Source organism: Tamandua tetradactyla, unplaced genomic scaffold (genome assembly GCF_023851605.1).
Source record: "Tamandua tetradactyla isolate mTamTet1 unplaced genomic scaffold, mTamTet1.pri scaffold_205_ctg1, whole genome shotgun sequence".
Taxonomy (NCBI): Eukaryota; Metazoa; Chordata; class Mammalia; order Pilosa; family Myrmecophagidae; genus Tamandua; species Tamandua tetradactyla.
This window is the reverse complement of record NW_027518315.1, coordinates 1-18,574: the sequence shown is the minus strand read 5'-3', so window position 1 is coordinate 18,574 and position 18,574 is coordinate 1. Positions and strand designations below refer to the sequence as shown.

Here is an 18,574-nt window from a genome sequence, read left to right as displayed (position 1 = left end):
CCCTTTAGTGATTTGATTTCCAGATGTCCAGTGCAAATTGGATTCCCATCCACATCAGATGACCATTTGGGTTTGCTCTTTGCTGAGACTTCTGTTCAAGTCACAGTCTATGGGGGTCTTTCTCCCACCTGGCTCCTCCTGGCACTTCGCTTTTGCCTGAGCAGGGATCACCATGGTTGCAGGTTCTCAGAACTCCCTTTAAGGCAAAAGACATTCAAGTCTGGCTGTTGGTGTGAAAATAAAGATGTTTCACCCTCTCGGTCTTCTCCATGCACTGCCTCTAAAGTGGGGAAGAATGAGAGGGGAGCAGACCCTTCCCCTCCATGTCTGGAGCAGAGCCTCCGCCAGAAGATGGAGGGAAGATCATAGACGTCCAGTGTGAATGGTTATGGCTTCTGTCTTGCAAAAAGTTGAGTCCCCCCTTGAAGTTTCCCTATCTCATGAATGGGGGTGGTTGGTGAGGATTCACAGGAATAAAGCACTTTCCACGCATTGCTGCACAGCTTCCACTATTACTCAGCCCCCTGAATGATGACAACGTCTTCATGACTTCATAATTCCTTCACCAGAATTTTTATTTGGATTGTGGGATCTTTTTCTGCTAGATGAATTCCTGCTCCACTTCTTGTGCCAAGGCAGGGGGTCCACGGAGAGGCAGGTCTGCATTCACCTCCGAGCCCTGCACCTCTCCTGGTTTCCCAGCTCCTTGGTTAACTACATGCTACTGCTCTTCCTGTTTCAGGATGCAAATGTGTCACCAGTCCAGAGTGACCTGGAGGAGTACACCGGCAAAGTAGGAGCATGGGAAAATTTCCTGGAGCGCATGGTGGCAGCTGTCGAGGAGGGCAACCAGGCCGGTGTATCCCTCCTCGTGTTCCATTACTGGCCCTTCCGTTCCACCCAACGGGTCCTGGACCGAGTGTCCAAAAGGTGAGCACATGTTCATCCTCAATCTCACAAGAGCTCTGGATTGTATGAGCTGAATATCTGAAGGAGGTCATTGCAGCATCTTGCCTCCGTTTCCTTCTCTTGCTAGTGGGGTCATAGCAGGACCAACCTGCTGAGGTCAGAGTCAGAATTGCATGATGCAGACCTTGGAAAGTGCTTCCCCATGCCAGTCTCTCTGGAAAGGAAGCTCGGTAGGGAGGGCTTCTCAACATCTAGAAATTTCCTTTCCACGTCAAGAGGCTCTGCTCCTCCAAAGTGATCTTTGGAGTCCTGTATTCCCATTCAAAGGAGGTTTGAGATTGCATTTCAGTGCATTCGGTCCTCAGTGTAGCCTGAGTCCAGAATGCTGGGGGCTGGCAGAGGTGCCCCAGGCCTCACCAGTTATCTGGGAAGATGCAGCTCAGGGATCATTCATATATCTTTATCAAAGATCTATGGAGAATAATCTAAGGGCAAGCAATTTGAAAGGCACTTAGCCTACTTCATTGAAGGAAACTGCAAAGTGCTTGTGGCCTTGTGTTTGCCTGAGTCAGGGGTCCACAGTAGTGGTAGACGTCATCAGTCGGGACACAGCCAAGAAGGTACATGTGACACACCCATAACCCCTCTAGGTATGGCGATAGCTGCACTTTGTGTGACAGGGATGGAGGAGGCCAAGAATGCCTAAAAATGTGAGTGAGGTCCGGGTGAGGAGAGAGGGGCTACTTCCTGACAGCCCAGGATGGGACATGGGGGCCGGTGCCAAGAGTGACTGGACAGGTCCCTGAGTCCATCTCATGATTCTCACGGGAGTGCAGAGATCTGGGCTCCATCCCCTGCAGGGTGACAGAACTCAGACCCATGGGAGAGTTCCTGGGGCATGACTGCAGACTGAGGTGACATGATGGCTCAGGGGGACCTGATGCAGGGGACATGCTCTGTTCCCTTATCAGGCAGTTGATGAAGCTCCTTCTGTGTACAAGTGCAGTGCCATTGACTGAGCAGACACAACCCCTCCCCCTCCTCATGACAGTTCTGTTTCAGTGGGAGGGTGCCCAGCAGAGACAGACAGAAATAGAATGTCTGGCTGGTCTTGCCCAGGAGCCCCGTACCCGAGAGGGTGGTCACCAGAAGGCAGTGTGGCAGGAACGGTTGTTCCTCACTCTGCGACCCCGTCCACCCCCAGCATCTTCTCCTGCATCCTGCTCACCTGGCTCCATGAGTTTCCTGATGATTTCTGCGAGACCCCACACTTTCCCAGTCTCAAACAGCTGGTGGCCTTCACCCAGATGGCACTGCCTGGGTCTACCCTGGAGAGGCAGTCTCAGCTCCTCCTCTCTGAGCTGGAGCCATCAGGGCCCAGTGAGACCCAAACACAGGGTGAGGAGCATGGAGGTAGGGATGGGTGGGGTGTAGAGGAGGGGGTCACTGGGGCAGAATCCCTCTTTTGCCTGTGGGCAGGAAGTCAAGGGGGACATTGGCCCCCTCCCCTGAGCACTTGCAATCTGGAAGACTTTCTGAGGGTGGCGCCCTTGGGGGAAGTGGTGCAGGTAGAGGCGGTACAGGCTTTTCTGGGTCGAGAAAGCTCCATAGAAAGCCAGTTCTGTTGGTGCATTTCCACTTCTTAGGGCTCTTATGTGAGACCCAGAGTTTCAAACCACTGTAGTACCCCCTTCAGGGCCAGTTCCATCGTTGGCAGCAGAAATCCTGTCACCTACAGAGCAAAAGGCACCTGTGACAGTGCCTCCAATGCCTCCTACTGATGTGGAGCCACTGTGGCCTCCAGAGCTCCTTCCACCTTCTCCGACAATCATCACTCCAGCTCCAGAGAGGGAGGCAGCTCTGATATCACCTACCTGGCCACGTCCAGAGGCTGCATCATCCCCAGATCAGGAGCCGAAGCTGGAGACATCACCTGCTTTACCAGCAGAGCTGGCGGTGGCTCTGATGCCAACTCAGTTGCCACCCTCAGACCAAAAACCTGTGGCTTCTCTTGATCTGGCACCTGCTGCCTCACCGCCTGAGGCACCCACTGAGCAGCAGGAGGCAGACCAGGTACCAACTGCAGTGCCATCTGTTGAGCTGCAGTCAGTGCCAGCTGTCACTCCACCAGAAGATCATTCTTGCTCCTCACTTGGGCGCCGAGAGCAGGGGTTGAGGGAGCGGAAGGTCCCTGTCTTGGCGTTCCCTCCCAGGCTGCTGGCAGAGCAGCTCACCCAGATGGACGTGGTGAGCAACTGGACTCCTAAGGGGGGAATGCGATGGACCTTTTCTGGCATCTGCTGTCCCTGAAATGGCATTCGCAGACCTGGGGTCCAATGATCTGGGTCCAAATCCCAACTCCACCATTTTCCACCCTGGTGATGTGGGCAAGTTCTTCATTCCTAAGGCCTCATATTCCCAGCTGGAGAGGACATCACAGGACACTGCCCTGACCATGCATGTCAGAGCACGGGAGTGCAGACAATCAACATCTTAGGACCAAGGGGAGCTGGTCAGAGACTGGCATGTTGTGGGCAAGAGGAGAATATCAGATGTGCAGCAGAGCCCAGGGCTAGCCCAGCCATCTGTCCCAGTGGCCTCCATGGCCTCCACATGCATCAGACATGATGTGTCCTGGACATGAGGACAGGCTCCACACTAAGCTCCGGGATGTAACAGCAGCAGGGAACATGCATGTGAATGAGATTAGAGAGAGTCAGGCAGCTGTCAGGAGCACAATGTGCTCCCTGGGCTGATTCCTCGGCATGTGGAATTGGAGTCCCCATCGTGATTGGCGGTGGTGAGGGAGGACTTGAGGAAAATGTAGCTCTCTCCTCCCAGCCAGCATAAGGGTCCTGGGTTTTGCAAATGCTGAGCACCTTCAAGGAGCAGAGAACCAAAGCCAGAGGCCCCTTCATGGCCCAAATCACAATGTCCACCTGCAAAGCTGCTGCTTAGAACACTGGGCAGAGGCCTGTGGATGGTGAGCTTTGCGTTGGGTGGCTCAAGGCAGTGTGACACTCCTGTTCTCCCCAGGAGCTGTTCAGGAAGGTGGTAGCTTTCGATTGTGTGCAAGCCATCTCGACCCTGTGCTCCGAGAAGTGTGAGGAGAACCTGGCGCCCACCATCTACACTGTCATCACCCAGATGCACCTTGTCTCCAACTGTGTAATAACCACCTGCCTCAGCGGCCAGAGCACGACAGCCTCGGACAGGGCCAGGATCCTGGAGCACTGGGTAGAGGTGGCCAGGGTACGCTGTGGGCGAGCAGGACCTCCCAGCCTCCTGGATCTTGGGTGTCACTCTTCGCTTTGATCAGCTCTCAGGATTGGAATCTGTGGTCCAAGTCGCTCCGTGGACCCCAGACCTGGGAATTTCCTGGCACAGTCCTTTCCTTGCCTGTCCCAGGAGTGGGGCACTCACTTCCTACCACTTCTCCTTCCTCAGCTGGAGCTAAAGCTCTCCTCCCTGAGTTTTGTCATGGGCTGGGCATGGGCTGTGCCCTTGGGGTGTTTCTGCATGTCAGGGTCATCCAGAAGTGGAGATGCCAGCTCATTCCCCCTTCTCAGCTCATTCCTTTCTCCTTCCCCAGGAATGCCAAGTGCTCCTGAACTTCACGTCCCTGGATGCCATCCTGTCTGCTCTATGGAGCAACTCCATCCAGCACCTGAAGCAGACATGGAAGGAAGTTTCCAGGTGGGCTGGCCCTCTCCACAGCAGCCCCTGGGGGAACCAAGGATCTTGCCAAGGAGAGGGCATTGTCCCACCAGTGGCCTTAGCCCTGCTGGATGGCAGCACCTCCTGTGGCTGACAATGGCATGGGTGGGGGGGGTCTGAGTCCCCTTGTGACCTCAGCAGTCCTACCTACAAAGAGAGTGGCTGACCTGTCCGGTAAAAGCCAAGCCGTGGGGGAAACTTTTGAGGGTTTTCTCCAAGGCACTGCATTGCTTTGCCCAACCAAAATCAAAATGAGATAAGAAGCCATCTCATTTGACATGGGAAATGGGGACCATGTAATATGGAGTGTTTGTAGACCCTCAGTTTCCAACCCATTCATCCAGGCCATTGGGATCCCTGAAGTCTAAAATCAAATGGATTTGCACTCACACACATTCTTACCATCCCCCAAACATTCTGTTCTTTCTCCTCCCCAAAGGGACAGCATTGATCATTTGGAAATGATGAGCAAAACCTCCCAGAAAAGAGAATTGCCAGGCCAGGTAAAGTGGAGGCAGGTGGTGGCGTCATGGTGGGAATACTTCTTGAAAATTCCAGGCCAGTCTTGTCTAGACTAAGAGGGAGAGGTATTTGTTTGGCTAGCTACTGCTCAGGGGCAGTTCGATGGCAGGAGGCACTGGTCCTTGGGTATGGTAGAAGTAGCTAGGCCATTTCAGGAACAGATAATAAATGGAAAGGTTTAGCCTGTGTCCTTCTCACTTGTACGATTCTCCTCTGTTCCCACATGGGCGGTGACATATGTCCCAGCTAGGGATGAGAATTGCTTGGAGGATTTATGAATTTATGTCCATTGCTGTGTGGACATAAACAGTTCTGGGCAGAGGGAATTTCCTAAGGGGCTCCTTGGTGAGAACACATCTGGCATGGCCTTGGGGAGCAATGGCGGTCAGAGACTCCAGTGGGTGCAGGACTGGACACCCACAGCTCCAGAGCCACCTCCACCTTCTCCCTGCATGACTCACCCACTGGGTTGTCACTCACAAAGCATGAGGGTGGGAAAACCAATCCCTGGGCAGTGGTGCTGAGTGCTGAGTTGACTTCAGCTCGGACTAAGCCATTCACTCCTCCGACTCCCAGCAGGACCAGGGGCAAGTGACAGCCCGGTGGGGCCTCTGTTCCTCATGTGCAAATGCTGTGAGACCACGCTGTGCTTCCTTCCTCACAAGGGAGCCCACAGGGGTTCAAGAGAGCACAAGAATGTGGTTGAGCTTTCCTCTGGTTCTAATGGGAGAAGGTGCTGGAGACAGCACCCTTTTAACATTATGGAACACTCAGTTATCTGAGGCACATTTCATGCCTGCACTTGGCACACAACACAGGAGATGGGGTGGCCAGCCAACTTGGTCAATGTTACACCACAGGGAGTACTGCTCCTCGGTTGCCTCCCAGTCAGGGCTGACAATTGGTGACAGCAGCATTTCTGTCAACTGACACCTCCAGGCTGCACAAACCCCAGTCAAGTTGGTGGGCTGATGGGGTGAGGGGAGGATGGCTTCCCTGACCTTGTCCACCCTGGTAGGAGGGGATCTCTATGGAGTCCAGCAGGGAGGTGATAGCAAGGAGAGAGCAAGAGAGGCCACTATGGGAGAGAGTGAGGGTGCCTGAAGACACCGACGGTCAGGGTGGAGTTGGCATCCATGACTGTACAGGGCTCACTTCTTCTGGCACCACTGCTTTCTGTGCCACTGAGCCTGGGGAGCCTCCATTAGGTGTGCCATCATCTGGACCCTGAGGTGGAGGCTTGACCAGGTAGTATATAGGAGGCCCTGATTGTTTGCAGTCAAAGGAAGGCCTTGGCAGAGCCCAGTTGAAGGTGGATCTGGGAGAGATGGTTGAGCAACCTCATAGTGTTTTGTGATTTGTCAAGAGCCATCACTGGGAGGTGACAAGCGGTGCTCTTGTGGTCCAAGGGGTTGGAGGGGAACTCGGTAGGAGGTGGCTGGGGGCACCAGATGTCGGCTGGGTGAGGTCTGGGTGGGGGAAGGGGAATGAGAAAAAGAGGCTTCAGGGTGGGGGCTTTGGGTGGGCTCCAACGGGCTTGGGCACTCCATCCCACACCTGATGCCACTGTTTTCCCCCAGCCCACTGTTCCCGACCTGTGGATGCTCCTGTCAGAGCTGGCCTCCCTTCAGTTAGCTCCCACGGACTCTCGGGAAGTGAGTAGGACTTCGGGCCAGGAGGAGGGAGTCGAGTCCCATTAGCATAGGGAAGAGAGCCCCTCCCTGAGCGCTGTGTTCTCAGCCCAGGGCCCAGCTCATCTATAGGAGCCCTGGGAGCTAAGGCATCATGTCCCCCTTCCAGCCACGGAAGCAAAGATTCCCAGAAGTCATAGGCCTTGTCCCTCTCCCGCATGGGGAGATAGTGGAGTCGGCCCCTCCATTGTGAGACTGCTGCTGAGTCCCTTCCTTCCTGACCCACAGTCTCCCCATCTGCATTCAGAGATGGTTAGGTTGGAAGGTCCCTATACCTCTGCCCAGGGCCCCCTGTTCTGGTGCCCAGATCCTTGAATAGGTCTGAGTCCTGTGACGGCTGGCCTGGCCCTGGTGACCCCTCCCAATAGTGCACAGAAGAGGGTGAGGGGGTGGGTCAGGGCCTTTTGGGGCCTCTGCTGATGGATCTGGCTTTGTGTCTTGCAGGGGAGATTGAGAAATTATGACATAGGATTGAAGGTAAGGAGCTGGGGACATCACTGCAGGGTTGAGGTATGGGACAGATGATCTGAGACTCACAGGGCATGACATCCCATTGCTCCATCCACCTTCAGTTTCTCACCAGGAGAGTGTTTCACAGAGACCAGGTAGAACTTCCCCATGGAGGCTGGGGAGGTGCTGGCATCAAGGACATTTCCCTGTAGGAGGGTCTGTGAGAATCCTGGGCTGAGATCAGGGAGGCCTTGGATGAGAGTGCAGGGCAGGAGGCAGCTCCTGTGACCAAATCCACAGATCCCAGCTGAAGCCCCACTCCCACCCAACAAGGCCACCCTGTCCTCTTCTCCATCTTCTCCTTCCCTCTGCCCCAGGAATACAAGGTCATTCCCAGGATCGAGCGCCTCCAGGCAGGATGCATCTATATCTACTTTCGGCCCATGGAGGAATTTAGGGCCTGGTTTGGGGCTGTGGAACAGCTCAGCGCTTCTGAGTGGTAAGGCCAGGGCAGAAGGTAGCAGCAGCAGGACCTCGCCATGAGCTGTGGCTTTCTGTAGCCTCACGGCAGCCCTCTGCCCTGTAGCTTCCATCTGTCTTGTGAGCGGGAGCCCCCAGCCCTGTCGGCCAGCAACATCCTCGATGCCCCAAACCTCCCAGAAGCTGGCAAGCCTCGGAGCACAGGGTGAGTTCCCTTTCCAGGCCGGCAGGTGCAGCTGCCTCAGGGCTCAGTGTTTTTTTGGACTCAGCATCGCCTCAGGGTGTCTACACTTTAGTATTGGGGACACTTCTCCTCTCCTGACCAGCCCTGTGACAGCTTTATGGCCCCATCGTACAGGACTAGGCTGTGCCATGATGGAAATAGGAAATGCTGAGTGATCATTCTGGTGCCTGGGCTTCAGGGTTCCCGTGGCCTGCAGGAGCCCTTGGCAGGGTGGCCAGGGCGCCAAGGGCAGTAGCCACAGGAGGGAGTGGATGGTTCCCTGGCATCAGCCCCAGCTAAGGCACCCTTCTATCCAGCCTCCAGGAACTCAGCGCTGAGCCCAGCTGCAGCAGTGCCTCCCTGACCAGTGTCTGGCTCCAGCTTGGGCGTGACCGCAGCAGTGGAGTCACAGCTGTCTCACTCCCTGGACATGAGGCCGATGCCTCCAAGTCTGACCAGGAAATGAGTGTGGGCCTCATCTCCAAATGCCCTGATGGCCAGAAAGAGCAGGTATCTGCCCATTTTTCTCCCTGAAGGTCTGTCTTCTGGGCCCCTTTCAAGTGCCGGCCTTCCCCTCTCCACACCCACAAAAGGGGTCAGGAGTCCTGACTTAGAAACAGGTTCTCAACCCCCCTAAATCTCGTCTTCAGCTGAAAGTGTCCCACAGGCTCTGGGGTTGACCCTGCTCTCACCGTCCTCCCACAGATTGATGACTCGACCTTCAAATCAGACCACCCACAGCCCGGGGCCCCTCTGAGTGCCCACAGAGCCTCGAGCCCCCTGCAGTTCTACAGAAAGCAGGTGGGCGACTCCTGCATCATCCACGTCAGCCTGGATGGGGACCATGCCAACGTACCAAAGAGCATAGTGGTGAGCTGGGTGGACAGCTGACCCCGGGGGCCCCTTGCCTGAGAGGCAGGAATGCAGAATGATTGACATGTTCTTTCCCTGGCCTCCTGGAATCACAAGCCTAGTTGATTGAGAAGGACAGACAGCCACACAGATCCACAAGTAGTAAAGAAAGGCGTTCGGTGTCAGTCAGGGCCGAGGACAGTGGACATAGATGTGAGGTTTCCACCTTGAGGTGGGCCAGCCTGGGAAAACCTCACTGAGGCAGCCCCTGGAAGAAGGGAGGGAAAGGACAGCATGGAGAACCCCAAGATCCACATAGGCCTGGCCCAACGGAGGCCACTCATGGGTCAGAGGTGAAGAAACAGGGCCCAGGGGATATGATTGAGGTCATGGAGGCCTCAGGGGTTGAATCCCATCTAACTGCATGTAGGAGAGAGGCAGGGAAGCCAGTTAGGGGGTGCCACCACCACCCAGGAATGGAGTGTAGGGGCTGATGCAGGGAAGAGGCCATGAGGGGAGCAGATTCTGGGTAGATCTGCTGATGGAGCCACCTCATCCCCGACCTGCACAAAGGCTGCCTGAGGTGCTGGATTAGACATATGCCCAGCTCTGCACTTCAGTTTTAGACTGGAGTTTGGGTGGGTGTATTGAGATGTCACTAGTATGACTCTTTATCTGAGCCCTGCCCAAGTTCAGGGCTTGGCACTGGAGTGGGTCCCCTCAACCACCACATGCCTGGCACGTAGTAGACTTCTGGGCATCCAGCTCCTCTTCGTTGCTGCCACTCAGGCTTAGATTAGATATCTGTTCTCAAAGTCACTAATTCTGTCATCTTTGAGTGGCCTGTTCAAGAGGACAAATCTCAGGGAGAAAAGAGATGCCCACGGAGTGGTGGGAGGAACTGGCCCCAAGTGACCACATCTGTCCCCAACACCCTGTTATAGGGTGACCTCTGGAAGCCAGTAGGAGCTGAGCAGGCCAAGGATCAGAGGCAAGGGGCTCAGCCCTAGGGCAGTGACCTGTAAGGGAGACATGCCTTTCTTGCAGGAAATGGGATGGAATGATTGGAAAGGGCCTTCTTTCCATGGAGGCCTATGAGGGGAGCAGCAGAGGGCAGTGGGGCTACTCTACAACCAGACCCAACTGGGGTGGGTCTTTGAGCCTTGTGCTCCCTGCTGAGACAGCTCCAGCAGGGCCCTTGCCACTGCTCTTGTGGGAGCCAGCCCCAGAACCCATGTCCTGATGGCCTGTCCCCCGACATGCCCAGATCACCTGCCATGACAGGGCTCCAGCTGTGATCCTCAAAGCCCTGGACGAGTACCACCTGGATCTGGAGGCAGCAAAGGAATACAAGCTGGTGCAAATCATCTCACCAGATCGAAGTAAGTCAGAGAGCTGGTCCAGGAGTTTCTCTGTGAGGGGCTTCCTCAGCACTGTCCTCCTAGCCCCCGCCACCTGGGGTGTCTGCCCAAGACAACCTCCAAAAGGTAGATGTTCAGCATTTCAGGGTCCTCAGGGTCTGAAGTGTCTCCCCCTGTGACTTGCATCTCCTCTCCATGTGTCATCCCTGGGTGTGGCCCAAGCACTGGAGCCCTAGTGCAGACTGTTGGATTGAGATCCAAGACAAAGACCTCTCTTCTTGCCCCAGGAGCTCTGCGGGCAGGGCACCCTCTAGCCAGATGAGCTGAGTTGTGCATTGCAAGCAATCATGGGTCTGTGGACACCAAGAGCAAATATTGAAGTCCATGTTTTATGATGCCAAGGCAAAACAAAAGCCTCTTGATCCTCTTTGGAGTCTCCAGGGACCCAATTCAATATTCCCAGCAGTGACACGGAGCCAGGCAGCCTGGGGTCTGAGCCCATAGAGCACTTATTCACGTGCTCTCTGCCTGTTTCTTGTCCCCAATGGGAGAGGGAAATACTCCATGCGAGAGCACAGAGCCTCTCCATACCCTGTAAGGGTAACTTTATTATTATTATTATTTTTATTTTTGGTGAGCTACTCATGGCTTCTCACCGATTACCCCAGGGAATCAGTTCTGACTCCCAGATCATTGTTTCCTATGTCCTACCTTATCTTCCATCAGCATTTTGTTGAGATGAGCAGAGTATATGGGACTGTGTCTTTCAGAAAAGGAAATCTGAGTTCCCACAGAAGTAGGCAGATAACAGAGGCAGGAGCAGGAAGTCTGACAAGCATTATGGTACAGTACTCTCGAGGCCGGAGCAGTCAGGTAGCAAAGAGAATCAGAGCAGAAGTCAGTGCTCGCTTGAGGGACCTCAGGCCGTGGAGGACTCCCTGGTCCCATCAAAGGCCTGTACTTGGTCTTCCATGCCGTGGGCCTCAGTTACTCTTTCCCCAAGAGTGCAGTATTCAGGGACATCTGCATTCGAGAATGCTTCTTATAGCACCTACCTCCCCATCAGTGAAGGCATCAAGCTCTTGGCCATAAGATGTGCTGGTGGGAGGACCCTGTGTTAGCTCTAGGCTGAGGTTGCCAGGGGTGCAGTCAGAGTCACGTGTTAACAAGATTTGTTGGGTTCAGTGCTTCTTGAGTTTTGCCCTTGGGCAGGCATCAGTCCAAGGACTCTTTGGTGGTCCTGGAGCTAATTGGGGGACTCACGTCTCTGGGAGAGTCTGACTTTGTGTGCTGCCCAAGGAGTGGAGTGGTTTGGGAAACCCCATAAGCACAGCTGACTGTGCCTCTGTCTGTCCCCACCAGGGCTCATCATTCCTAATGACAGTAATGTATTCTACGCCATGGACCCTTCAGGAAATTACCACTTAGTTCTAACAAAACTGACCTTCCGCGTGGTGAAGAAAAGAACCCGCTCCACCCTTTTTCGCAGGAAGAAGACAGGGCTCAAGTGGTCAAGGGGCTGCTTCTAAGTGGCCCTGATGCCTGTCGGCCTTAGGGTCACCCTGCCTGTCTCCAGCTGGTCAGGTGGCTTAGCTGTCCCCAGTGGGAATAGGCCAGTCCAGGCAGCCTCTTCCCTCCCACCAGTGACCCGGGGCCTCCCAGCCCCAGGCAAGTTCCAGCCCTGAGCCTTTCCTCCTGCCTGGCATGACCCTGCCCCTTGACAGGCTCGCCTGGGCTCCAGATATTATATTGCCACCCTAAAAATAAAAGACGTAATTTTATGTGAATTTTGAAGTCCATGATGGTATTTTGTTTTCATACTTTTATCAAAACCTTCCGGGGCATGTTAGCCCGCAGTATAGGGGCATCTTCCTACTAGTATAGGGCACTGAATTAGTGTAAAGCAGGGAGTAGCTCACAATTTTGCATCATAGTTATCATAGTAGAGAAATTGACAGGGATTCCTAATGCCTTTGTCCTCCTTTATGCTCATTCTTTTAATGTAATCATAAGGCAATTTCATCAGCAGATGTGGAAATTTTGGGCACATACAGGCCAAAATGTCTTATTCTTGGCTAGTAGAGAAAGTTGTTCCCAATTTAATGAATTCCCCAGCAGAATATTCCTTTAAAATGGTAGTTTAACTTGCTGGCTAAGTAGGGCTTTTAGAGAGCACAGGTATGACTGTTTGCCCTTTTGCTAATACTTTAATTGCATTGGTTATTTATCAATGTTCTTCCAGGGATTTCAGGATTTTGGATCCTCATCTTTTATTTATTTATTCATTTTTTAGCTAACATGGCTGTCACATTTGGTTTGGTCTCTCTCTCTCTCTCTCTCTCTCTCTCTCTCTCTCTCTCTCTCTCTCTCTCTCTCTCTCTCTTTCTCATTTTACTTTAGTTCATCATTTTGAAAACTGTCAGCCTACCACTTCTATATTATTATCTTATTTAGTTTTTGTACAAGCTTGTTATTATACTAGAGGTGGAAATCTGCATACTTCTATTTCCCTGCAACTTTAAGTCTTTTGTTTTTGCACCATGTGCTCCATTTCCACCACCATTTCAGGTAGTTCCTTTACATACACACTTAAAGGGCAGTTTGTGCAGTTAAGCAATCCAGTGTCCTCTCCTTACAGCAAAGAAGCAGGCCTCCCCAGATTACTCCTGCTGGACCCTACCCTCTCTAATGCTGTGGACCCAAGAAACAGAGGAGTAGAGAGCGTCTGTGATTCTCTGCTGTTCTTAGTTTCACTTTCCTTAGATTTGAGTTTGAGGTTGGGGAGAATATTGGGGCTGGGTCTGATTGGATAATATTTAAAGCATTAGGGGGTCTGGGCAGGAGGTCGAGCTTGAGGAGGGGATGTGAGAAAGCAGAAAGGGTTTTTAGCAGCACTGCCAGAAACAGAGAAAAGTAGCCAGCACAGTAGAGGGGAGGAAACTAAAGCAGCCAGTGGAAACACAGGCTTTTCTTTCATTTTGCTGAACTAGTAGCTATTTGTCAAAATATCTCATTTAGCAAATAATATTTTTTATACAGAGAAGAATCTATTAGAGGATATCAGATAGTTCACAGAATCCCTGGGAGGTCTATAGAAGGCCATTCTGAAGTGCTGCATCAGGAAAAATGTCCAACCCTATGATGGGGACAGTTTCTGAGCCACTGCCATGGCTATCAGCCCCCTTGAACATGCAGAGCCAGTGCCAGGGCTCCTTCTCTGCAGCCCCTGCCAGGCAGAATACCTTGACCACCATGCTTACCAGATGAGCAGACTGTCTTCATATAGTCACTTCCTCATGGTGCCCACTTCTTAAGACAAGGCTCCCACAGATGCACCTAAGTGGCAGAACCCAGGTCATGTTCCAGAACACAAGGGAGCCTAACACTGTGAATCTTCTTCCTTCTATCTTGATAGGACAGGACTCAAATGTGAGAAATTATCCAAAATGTAGGGGCAGGGTTCCAGGGTGATGGGCAGCTTCCAATGGTCAATACCTGCTCTGAGCTACACTGTCTCTTAGGATTTGGGTACATTTGGCTTAATTCCCTGTGTCCCATCCTGTGTGATTCCAGGCCCCTAACCCCAAATTTGGTGCTTTACCCACCTTCTCCTCCTGTGTCTACTGTACCAGTTCAGTTGGCCCATACGTGGACCCTCTCTGCCCCTATCCCTTGCCTCACAAGAAATCCTGTTACATGTGTAGATTTCATCTTCTGGAAGTCTTGAGGAGTCACTGGGAAGGGCGGCCCTGTACACAGCCAGCCTTCCAGTCTCTCACTTCTATTACCTTCCAAAAGCCCAGGCTTCCAACCTATGCACTTCCTGCCTCAAGCAACACTGTTGAAAGTAATAGCCCAGTCTCCCTCAATATTTAATGGAGAGCAGTCCACCTGGCTGGCTGCCCACCCCCATCCCCACACCCAATAATTCTGGCTGATTCCATTTTCTCCATCTTATAAGTTGCTGCCATTATTTCATTCACGCCATCATCTTCCCCTAACACATTGGATCATTTTTTGAGAGCCTTGATTGTCTTCAAAGTTTCCCATTTGGTCTGAGACTAGCTAGACATCAGACCTTCCACTTGTGATCACATAAAGGAAGCAGCAGGAAGAGAGAATGGTTGCCATCTGACTATCATTTCATTTTAATTTGGGGACTGTTAACATTTCTCCTTGAGATAATTCAATTTAACTTGACCAAAACATCCCCACAGGGGCTAAGTAAATTTGGGGTTATTAGAGCGCACCCCTTTCTCTTAGAACAGAATGAGAGCTAAGACCAAAATCAGAAAATGTCAAGTGAAAAGCCATTCTTCACAGATATGCTTCCTCAGGGTTGATGGCCTGATTATTTTTCAGAATAGCACCAGAAGAACCGGAGAGAAATAGTAGAGAATTCTTTTACCTGATGGCCAGAAAACTCCATATCAGCAGGCCTGACAAGATTTTAGCTCGACAAACAGATATGACATTCAACACAACTCGGCGGGAGTTCAAAGATCCTAGAAGGGCTAGCCAAGGCAGTCAGACATTAAACAGAAGATGGAACACAAAGAATCCCTGCTGGCACCAAGCCCTTCCCCAAGCTGCCATCCTGGTGTCATCCCGGTGTTCCCCTTTGAGACCCACTCTTCACATGCCCACTGAGTCCTTAGTTTTGGAGTTAGTTTTTGATCACTGTGTAAGAAATCACCACCACATTTCAAACAACACAAATTGATTACCTCAGCATTTCTGCAGGTCAGAAGTCTGAGCAGAGTGGTCACGTACTCTGCTCAGGGTGTCACGAAACATATCAAAGTGTTGGTTGGGCTGAGAGCTAACTGGAGAGTTTAGGAGGGAAGCTCCCACACCTTCTCAGGCTGTTGGTAGACACAATTCTTGGTGGTTAGACAACTGACATCTTCCTTGTGTTGCTACTTGTTGAACAACTTCTGCTTTTGGCCCCTAGAGGCCACTCTCAGAGCCCTGCCATTTGGTCCTCTCTATATGACCTCTCCTATCTCCAAGCTGTGACTTCACAAAGGATCCAGTCCCCTTTCCAGGCTCACCTGATCAGGTCAAGCCTACTCCGAACATTCTCCATACTGATGAACTCCATGTCAAATGAGTAGATACCTACTCATGGTAGTGACATCCCATCCAGTCATAAGTTTCTCATGCAGTAAAGGTTAGGAGACCATACAAGCATCAATCACCAAAGGATGTAAATAATGATGCCATATTAGATTTCTGTTTCCAACAGTATTTATAAGGAATACATTCTGGTGTGCCAAAAGTGGATGTCAGGAGACTGGAGCAAAGCATTGCTAGGATTATTTAAGGAAAATGGGGCAAATGTATTTTGCTGAACAGAAAAGTTGTTAGAAGAACAACAAAAAGCAGTAGTAAGATCATTAGGCTAAACTTAATTTGATGAGAGGCACTCTGAGGAGTGTTTCTTAGGAGCTCACTGAAGAAGCCTTCAGGATTGGATTCAGACACAAACTGAAAGGGCAGGTGAAACCTCCAATTACCAACCCCCTTAACACTGAGGTGACCACTCTCTTACCAGTCTGGAAAAGTTTTCATTTCTTTTATGTGAACTCTCACCTCCACATGTTTATTCAGAAAACGCTTGCTTCACGGCCAGAAAAGTGGGTTCCTATGACTCTGCAGTTCCTACCTTGGCCGGTCCTGTTGGGTTCTAGCCACACTGAGCATTCTAAGCCTCTATTTAAGATGAAGCATTTTTGGCCAACAGATGCTCTGCTTAACCCTCTCCCTTAGGCCTGCCTTCTCCCAGACTGATTAGGCCACAGCCCCTCCCCCAATCTGTCACCACCTCTTTTGCCGGCCTTCTCCAGGCAGTAGAAAAGCCCAGACTCTATTTTGTTCATGGAGCTGATCTAAGGTTTCCTCCAGTCTCCTCATTAGTCAATGAAGCAATAAACCCTTTCTTTTCTCAAAATAAGTTGTGACTAAAAGTGGCTTTGGTGCACATCAGGCTGATGAGCTCACTTTTGGCAACAGTACAGGTCCAGAAAGTGCAACCATGGCTGGTTGAGAGTATTAGGGAGTATTTACCTATGTGAAAGGTGCAAAGGGTCAACAGGAGTCATATATTTGGGATAACTTCACCACCTCTTCTGCCCCAAGGTAAATTCCTTGAGGGCAAATCAGTGTCCCCACTCACTCTCTAGGACCCACCACAGCACAGTTCTTACTCTGCACAAAGTAAAATCTCAACAAATAACTGCTTAATGAATAATCATATGTGTACCTGAAATAGCACCTTGAGACACTATTTTGGCTTCGGTTGCTTTATGATTTGGACAAAACATCAAACCTAGGTGCTTTCTGAGGAGTGGTGTGTTCATGAACCTGCTCCTTCAATTTTCTCATTGCTCTTATACTTCCAAAGAAAGGATTTGTCATGTATTTCAAAGGTTCAAGGCCTCCCCTTTCAAAGGATGGTTTGTACCTCATCGTTCTTTCCTCCTTTCTCTCTCCGATTTCTCTTATTGTCCTAGCCCTCTAAGACTGTCTACGCATGAGAATTCCCGAGTGCAGAGCACCTGGAGGCCTGAGTTAGAGATTCTGGGTCAGCAGTGTTCATGGTCCAACTACCAGGACCAGGGACAGGGCGGCAGGTGCGGGGCCTTCCTGCAGTGCCTGACTGAGCCCGCATCTGTGAACTGCCACCTCACCAGCCCAGGACCCTCTCAGGCCCCCCGCCGCAGCCCGCACCCCCTCCCGCCCGCCCCCTCCCCAGCGCCCCCAGTGTCCCCCGTGTCTCCCCTGCAGGGGGCGCCATTGTCAAGGTGGCCGCAGCCGGGAGACTCCACAGAGGCGCCGCCATCGCATCGGGGGGACCCGCTGAGGCCGCGCTCCTGGAGGCTGCCCAGGGGCCACCGACTGCCACGGGGGCCTCCCACTGGGGCCTGACGAAGCAGAGACCGGGCACCGGAGCAGGAGGCGGGCAGCGCCGGAGAGGCCAGGGTCCCCGTGCCATGGCGGGAGCTTGGGGGCAGCGCCGCGATGAGGCCACAGTGGGCCAGGGGCGGTTTGGGGGTCAGAGCTGGTCCCCCAGGGCTCAGGGGCTGGGGTTGGCTGTGGTTGGCCGGGGGCTGCACTTTGGGAGTCGGTGGGGTCCCTGCTGTGGGCTTTTTGGGTTTAGAAGGTGTTTTCTAATTGGGGTGTTTTTGTGGGCCCCATTATTTAAAAAAGCAAAGGTTACACATTCCTAGTTTCTAACAGTCTCTTACAAATTTATCAGAAAAGGATGAAAGTATCAATGAAAAAAAGAAACTTGGCAGAAAGAAACCTATCAGTAAAGAAGATTTTGCCCTAACCAGTAAATCCAAAAGAATGCGTGAATGATCCAAGGAGAAGTGAAAGCCAAAATGAGGTAACATTATTTTACTTACTGATTGAAGTAAAGAAAACTCAATGATCATTGGAGATGGTGTGAATACAGTAAAAAAGATGCTTCCAGGTGCATAGGTCTGTGATAGATGCTTTTGGTAGCCCCTTGAGGGAAAGCAGCTGAGTGCATGAATCAAATAGGTTTGCTACCTCTTCTAATGAAAAATGTCCTCACAGATACATCCCTAAATGTGCCATGTCACTGTTCATTTCAGTAGTGCGTTAGAGTAACACAAAAGGATTGGAAATCTGAATATAAACTGTTAGGTTTTAAACTGTAGCCAACTGAAAAATCAGAGAAACTGAGTCTGAGTTTAAAAAGTTTATTGTCCTGGGGCGAGGTTCCCGGGTCCGGGTGCTTAGGATGCGGGCCAGGGAAGTCGTGCCCCCCTAGGAGCGGCGGGGCTAGATATAGGCTGGCTAGTGGGGTGCTGATGATGCCTACAGGGCCTCCTGTGGTAGGTTAGGAGTTTCCCGCACTTTAGGGCCGGGGGCATAGCTAGGGGCCGTGTGCAGTGGGCATAGGTAGGGGCTGTGTGCAGTGGGCATAGCTACAGGCCGTGTGCAGTGGGCATAGCTACAGGCCGTGTGCAGTGGGCATAGCTAGGGGCCGTGTGCAGTGGGCATAGCTACGGGCCGTGTGCAGTGGGCATAGCTAGGGGCCGTGTGCAGTGGGCATAGCTACGGGCCGTGTGCAGTGGGCATAGCTGGGGCCGAGTGCAGTGGGCATAGCTAGGGGCCGTGTGCAGTGGGCATAGCTACAGGCCGTGTGCAGTGGGCATTGCTAGGGGCCGTGTGCAGTGGGCATAGCTACAGGCCGTGTGCAGTGGGGGCCTTTGTTTGTCAGGGCAGGTCCTGATTGGCTGAGTTTGCACAGCTGTGTGCCCGGATGTTCATGGGTTTTAGTTTGGGTGGGGGCCTTCCAGCCAGAGGTGACCGGGCCAGGCCTTACACAAACT

At 52.2% G+C, this 18,574-nt stretch overlaps 1 protein-coding gene and 1 long non-coding RNA gene across 9 annotated transcripts; one reads left to right on the top strand and one right to left on the bottom strand.

Annotated features, from left to right (window-relative positions):
- The first annotated feature begins 596 nt into the window (after positions 1-596).
- On the top strand, positions 597-11,992 carry LOC143673221 (ral guanine nucleotide dissociation stimulator-like). 8 transcript variants are annotated; one of them, XM_077147542.1, is made up of 15 exons: positions 597-930; positions 1,560-1,619; positions 2,114-2,307; positions 2,648-3,156; positions 3,946-4,161; positions 4,502-4,605; positions 5,066-5,129; positions 6,729-6,803; positions 7,284-7,316; positions 7,667-7,788; positions 7,876-7,974; positions 8,310-8,502; positions 8,698-8,862; positions 10,112-10,226; positions 11,568-11,992. In XM_077147542.1, the coding sequence occupies exons 1-15, from the start codon at positions 719-721 to the stop codon at positions 11,732-11,734; spliced, it is 2,328 nt and encodes a 775-aa protein (XP_077003657.1). In that variant the 5' UTR covers positions 597-718; the 3' UTR covers positions 11,735-11,992. The 8 variants fall into 8 exon arrangements, with proteins under 8 accessions (XP_077003657.1, XP_077003660.1, XP_077003656.1 ...); XM_077147545.1 differs by having other exon boundaries at positions 10,129-10,226; positions 11,568-11,690; XM_077147541.1 differs by having other exon boundaries at positions 8,698-8,793; positions 10,129-10,226; positions 10,976-11,680.
- Positions 11,993-12,937: 945 nt separating this feature from the next.
- Positions 12,938-15,271, bottom strand: LOC143673222 (uncharacterized). The gene is made up of 3 exons (XR_013170266.1): positions 14,933-15,271; positions 13,466-13,541; positions 12,938-13,341 (listed from the first exon to the last, which is right to left on the bottom strand). It is a non-coding gene; the product is annotated as an uncharacterized LOC143673222 (long non-coding RNA).
- Between the last annotated feature and the right edge of the window lie 3,303 nt (positions 15,272-18,574).